Source organism: Perca flavescens, chromosome 16 (assembly GCF_004354835.1).
Source record: "Perca flavescens isolate YP-PL-M2 chromosome 16, PFLA_1.0, whole genome shotgun sequence".
In the NCBI taxonomy this organism is placed as follows: domain Eukaryota; kingdom Metazoa; phylum Chordata; class Actinopteri; order Perciformes; family Percidae; genus Perca; species Perca flavescens.
In genome coordinates, this window is record NC_041346.1 from 23,108,361 (window position 1) to 23,114,927 (window position 6,567).

The 6,567-nt window shown below is 38.8% G+C and overlaps 1 protein-coding gene across 1 annotated transcript; it reads right to left on the reverse strand.

The window, feature by feature from the left end:
• Window positions 1–308: 308 nt before the first annotated feature.
• dolpp1 (dolichyldiphosphatase 1) lies at window positions 309–4,913 on the reverse strand. Its single transcript, XM_028601788.1, is given in 9 exon segments — window positions 309–829; window positions 1,499–1,588; window positions 1,729–1,778; window positions 1,780–1,858; window positions 2,312–2,410; window positions 2,821–2,920; window positions 3,699–3,783; window positions 3,954–4,054; window positions 4,770–4,913. Coding segments are annotated over 9 exon segments (717 nt in total). The 5' UTR covers window positions 4,846–4,913; the 3' UTR covers window positions 309–792.
• Between the last annotated feature and the right edge of the window lie 1,654 nt (window positions 4,914–6,567).

Here is a 6,567-nt window from a genome sequence, read left to right on the forward strand (position 1 = left end):
ATAAACAGAAAAGCACAACTTCGATGCTCAATAGTACAGATTAAATTTACACTGCTTGCAGGTCAGCTTTGGAATCATATATTAGGACTGACAGTCATAGACACAAAGCAAAGACTGATGAGGGGGAGGGTCTTAACATTTAACTAGTGTTAGTCATATTTTATTTAACTTGTAAATTTCACAAAGTGCAAATTTTCTATTATATTACATCATAACCAATTTTAGAAATTGTTCATTTTCTATTATATAACAATGAAAAATGGTTCATTCCATATACCCCGAACCTAGCCATAACCAACCCCCCCTCCCCACCAGCTATTCATCAGAATAAAAAAAAAAAAAAAAAAGGAATCACTAAATACATGCTGCAATGACGTCAACCAATTTGTTTGAAACTTGACCAAAGCCTCCTTTTTAGGCTCCATGAATCTCTTACAGTACACTGTTACAGTCAGCGTGCGCTTATAGTTAAAATATATATATTAATCTATCATTAAATAGTATGCCTCTTGCACAGTCTTGCATGCATTGAAGAGCATTTTGGGCAAGCTGTACAAGGGGAGGCGTGTGGACGGACTTGCTCAGGCTGTAGGCTCCGGGACAGGTCCAGGCACTCTTTCGCCACCTGTAAACGGTTTTTTGCCCTTTACTCCTAGCAACCACGTCAGTCCAAAATATGGTTCTCCAGTGTGTTTTTGTCGAGCATTTGTTTGTATGTGTGTGTGCGCGTGTGTACATGAGTGTGTGCGTGCGTGTCGTCCTGAACCCAGTTTCACAGAAGAACTGCGTAGATCACTGAAGTTTTGTTCCAAGCTTTCGTTGTCTGTTCCTAAAAGAAGAAACCCCCCCAAAAAATGTCAAAACACAAAGCAAAAGTCTCAAAGAAAGTAAAAAAGCCCAGTCACACCAGCATTTAAAAGACAGAAATTCTGTTAATTTCAATGGCATCGCAGTGCACAGTGGATTTGCTAGCGGGGACGAAGTAAATCCACATGTATCTTTTGCGTAAAGTGCAAAGTAATGAAGAAAGCTATTGTAGCTTATTAACTGTGTTGCGCCATGCAAACATTTTTGTTACTGTTACAGAGCAGTGTGTACGTCGACAGAGGCATGGATTGCAGACAGTACGTGGTACAAATACTTGAGAATCTAGTTAGCAAATGAGCTAAAAAGCTTGCTAACTGACCGTAAGCAGATTAGCTACCTTAGAGAGCTTTTTCCCCCTCCTTTATGACTCTCTGTTGAATGAAATGATGTACAATCTCGAGGGGGGAGTAAAGGACACAGTACAGAAAAAAAAACAGAAAGAAGCTTGGGCGGCTATTGTGACTGACTTGTGCTGACATTAGCTTGTAAGCTGCAGTACCAACTAGCCCTGCGAGAACTCACTATGTCGCCAAGCCTCTAGCACCGCCTACGTCTCCAGGACGAGTAGGCAATTCAATGTGCCACTTTCTGGTGTGACCAGGCCTTAACGGTGATAGGTGTGGCAACTTACCTGGCCTCTGATCTGGTCACTGTATACTCAAACCATAAGATGTTGGGGATCAGGCTTGTGTCTCGCACCAGGAAGTACTCTGATATTGGCCTATAAATTGTGAAAACATTGAAAGAACAAATTATTAGAGTAGCCATTAAAGACTAGTTTTAGCCACTCATCCAGGCTGAGGACGAATCGGCCTCCCCTCAGACACAAGGAGGAGGCAGAGAAATGAGAGCACTACTTACCACGCTGCTATTTTGGGGAATAATGGTGTCAGCACCTCTTGTGTGAAAAAAGAACCAGATTATGCCAATGGTACTACCAGCCACACCGCCATAGAAAACCTGGCTCCAGGTGTGATACAACAGGTAGACCCTTAGAATGAGAGAGAGAAAAAAACAATGTTCAAGAAAACATAAATTGTGCCTGTAGTTCAAAACTAAACTAAGTCCAGAAGCATGCACTTCAGATAGTACACAGGAAATAGCTACATTTGGCTCTTTCTGTAACAGTGAGAACAGACAACAACATTCTCAATGTTCTTGTCCCCCTGCCCTGAGCAGACAATACTGGACATGGTCAGCAATGCTATGATTTAATGGGCTTCACTTTTTTTTTTTTTTTTTTTTTAAAGCTGAAACAATCAGTCGATTAATCAATTATTTGTTTGGCAGAAGATTCCAATTACAATTTCGATAACGCATTGATGTATCTTAGGGTTTTGGACTTCTGGTCAGACAAAACAAGAAAAGATTGGGCATTTTTTGCTTTTTTATGAGATTTTATGGAAAATAATAACGATGAATAAATAATTACTTGCAGCCTTACCTGCTGTATGAGACTGATAAGGCCACGCCCAACAGGATGATGGACAGTATGTGTCTCCACAGCAGGTCCACACATCGAGCATTGTTCGTTTGATGCATTCTGAAAAGAAAGAACAGCATGAGTTCACACCATGACATCTACCTCATGGAAAGGTGGAATGAAAGCATCTAATAAGTGATAATCAAAAATGTGATAATAAAATACATGCCCTGGAATAAACCAGTAAATCACAGATGCTAATATGAATAACATTCTTGCTTGACGTGAATATGATGTAATTAATGCATGACAAAACATTGCAGGAAACATACCAGTAAAACTATTTGTTTTACTTTTTCTATTTACCTAAATAACCAACTTCAATGAAAATGCTCAATTGCAGAACTGTATTTTTTTTTTTATTACTTTGTTCACATTAAACTTTAGCTAGTTGCTGCATTTTTTTCAATTGCACAGCTACATGTTTTCACCCTTAAACCTCTCCAAACACCAAACAGAAACAAGCTCACCTTAAATAAAGGAACAGAAAGAAGTAAACAACAAAGAACCACATAAGCTGGGAATGACTGGAGGGCATCCCATACTCTGTGTGCAGAGTTGTGTGAGCTCCTGCAGAAAGACAATATCAATATATACATTTAAAATATGGAGTACATCTTCATATAAACATAGAACCAATATTTTAAGTTTAATACTAAAGTGGGCTGCTCTCATTACTTAATTATATTTTAATATCTTGCTAGGGTTGGGAGATACCACAATCCATAATAATAATAATAAGACTTTTATTACAGACTCATGGTCCAAAACAATAACATTTTACATAAATAATCCCAGAGGCATAATAAAAATTCATAATATCAAATATATAAAGAATATTTGCATATATATTCCTATTTGAATTGTTTTGAATGCCACTTCGATTGTTTTCTCTAACATGGAACAAATGTCTCTTGTGTATGTAAATCATGTTTGTCTTACACACACACACACACACACACACACACACACTTTATATTGTATTTATACAATACATATTTTTCTCTCGGTTGAAAAAGAGATCCTCATCTCATTGAAACTTCATTGATTAATATCAGAAGAAGCTTTTCTGGCTATCTGGTGGAGATGGCACAGTGGATGTCGCACATGCCTTTGGTGTGGGAGATCTGGGTTCAATTCCCACTGCGGTACATTAACCAATGTGTCCCTGAGCAAGACCCTTAACCCCTAGTTGCTCCAGAGGCGTGCAACCTCTGATATATAACAATTGTAAGTCGCTTTGGATAAAAGCGTCAGCTAAATGTAATGTATTGGGATGATTTTGCAATGTTGCCCAACCCCACCCACTACAGTCTCTATAAAGTAAACAACTTATTCCTTCACTCACCTGCACATGGGCGCGGCTCTCTGAGAATGTGCTTCAGCAGCCAGTTCACCCCTTCATTCAGGATGAGCCCACCAAAGAAGGAAATCTGTAAAAAAAAAAAAAAAAAAAAATGTACCAGGTCATGGGAGCACTTACAAACATCTGGCCTGCCTGACACAACTTATTTGGGCTCCTGTAGGACAATTAACAGCGTAACAAATGGGAGTTTAAAATTGATGCTCTTTCTGAAACTAAAAGTGCATGTGCAGAACTCACCGTGTGCAGCTCCCGTTTAAACACTATGAGTGTAACAAAACCCACAAGGATTGCTATGGGTAAGAGACTGATGTAGGCCAGCACTTGTCCCGTCAGATCACCTAAAACATAGAGACACAGTTATGGTGTTAACGTTAAACATAAACCCCAGTAAAGTCACTTAGCTAGTTAGTACTGGTGGGAGTAACACTTTAAAGTACTCAGTGAACCCGGATGGTTGAAATATTTAACTGCGAGTACATGTAGGAAGCTGCTGTGGTGGAGTAGCCAAGCAATCATCTAACTAACATAACTTTACCCTATTATTTTATTTTGTTAATTCGGTCAGCTCGGTGCATGTGGTTTATGCTAGTTATACTAATCATAATGAGGCCAAGAGCTCGCTAGCTATCGCTACTATGTTAGCCGTAGTCCTGGCTACAATGTTTTAAGGTGAAATAGCTTGTATTTCCACCACACTCATACAAATTTTGCTGTTCATGATGCTTAAATTTTGTCGAATAGTTCCTAAAGGACGCAGCATATTCGCGTAATCCCGACAGAAAATATCAAAGCCGATATTAAGACAGCTAACGGGCTAACTAGCCTTCATTGTGGACATTAGCGCAAACTGCGCATGCGGCGCTGTCTCACAATTTTGCAGTCCGGGTTACATTCCCCGCTGTGCACGACGTTTTACATCGTCTCACTATTTGGCAGTATCACCAACGGCCGTGTCCATTCAGTATCGAGCAAACACACGCAGTCTTCGAAAATTACCAAGCTGCTGGTGGTCATCATCTTTAGTAGTTAGAGAAAAACGTTGAGTTTACGTACCCTCCGGGAACTCTACGTGTGTCAGAGATATGGACCGCCATTGAGGTGGTACCGAGCACTGCTCTTCCAACGCCATCTTACCCGGACACAACCGGGCAGTCCCAGTGAAACGCCCCAGACACTTGTCTAACCAATGGTGAACGGAGCTCTGTATTCAAGCGCGCTCCGGCAGCGGAGAGGCCGTCCAATCGGAGCCGAACACTGGAAATGAGATATTTTGCTCATAGTGAAGAATTATTGAATGAACAAAAAACACAAAAGGCCAACACTCCACATTAAAGCTGCGAACTGTACCCATTCAAAAAAATACAATAAATACAAATATATATTTTTAATGATTACTTAATTAATGTAGGCTATACATTACATGTCATATAATGTCCAGTAGGTATTTGCACACATATTTACTGTATGTGGAAATCTGAATTTATAGGGTCAAATCATTAAATGCCTTAAATAAGTTGGTACCACTCTTTCATAAATCACCCTTAATAAAAGGGTTGACAAGTTGTAACTATAATACTCATAATAATTTAAAAAAGTATAAATAATTACTAATGCTATAGATCAGTTATGAGCCATTTCCAGCAGTAGGACACCAACTAATGATTATTTTCATTATTGATGAAACATTTTTTAGATTAAACGAAAAATGTGAAAAGAAATAGTGGAAAACGTCCTTTTATAAGGTCCAAATGTGAGGTCTTCAAAATGCCTGTTCTGACCAACCAACCAGCCTCCCCTGACCAGGAAAGTTGAATAAACAATCTCTAAAACCCCTTCAACAAAAACTGAACAATATAACCCTAACAAAGAGAGGATTTATTGCAGCACTGTTGTATTAAACTGCATTAGATTTAGTTAGGTGTACTGTACTTAATAAACTGGCAAGTGAACTTACTTGCGAAGCAAATAACACTAATCATACCTCACACTGCCTATGTTTGCTGTCTTTTCATGCAAGTGGAAAAAAAATATTGTGTAACTGTCAATATATCAAAACAAGCAAATAGCCTAGAAGAAGAGGATTAGAGGAGCGCCATGACCTATTTTTGAGTTGGTCTATTATCACTGGGTTAATGCTAGAAAGAGCAGAAATAAATAGTATACAGTACTCACCCCTACACACAGCAGACAAACTTACAGGCTTTTTCCATCTCACATAAAGTCAGCGACAAATAACAAGTGCACACAGACTGGCAAAACAGGACACACAAAGTAAACAGCAAATTGAGCATGCATGTTTCAAAGCCTCCAAACCTCATCAATACTGACTCTGTTTGAAATTTGATCTATGCATATTTTCCACAAAAAGTAAGATAAAGATGTATTAATTGTTTCGAGGAGTATATAGATATACAGTACTGTAGGTAGGAACAATGAATGTTCGAAAACAATTCTAAAAGTTTTGGCAAAGCTGTGATGTTTAAAATGGTGTGTATTGATTATGTCCCTTGGTTGTGTTTTATCTCATGGAGAAGAAATACAAACAGGTACATTTCCTCAGACTAAACATGCCTCACTGTAACAATAAGAAGACAGAGTTCCAAGGTTTTGTTTAGTAAAACTACAAAAAGAGTTGTGCGCCCTCCTCTGGCCTAATATTGCACCTCTCCAACTGACTCTACTTACTTTGTCAAGGTCTAAGTAGGTTTAAAAAAACACAATAACTAATGAGAGTCCTGCATCAACTGTCACACTGTATTTACCGTTGCCGCCAACCTAACATTGGCAACAGAAAACAGAAGTGTCCACATTTCTCCTCTTGGTTTGAAGACAGATTTGACTTGACTTCATG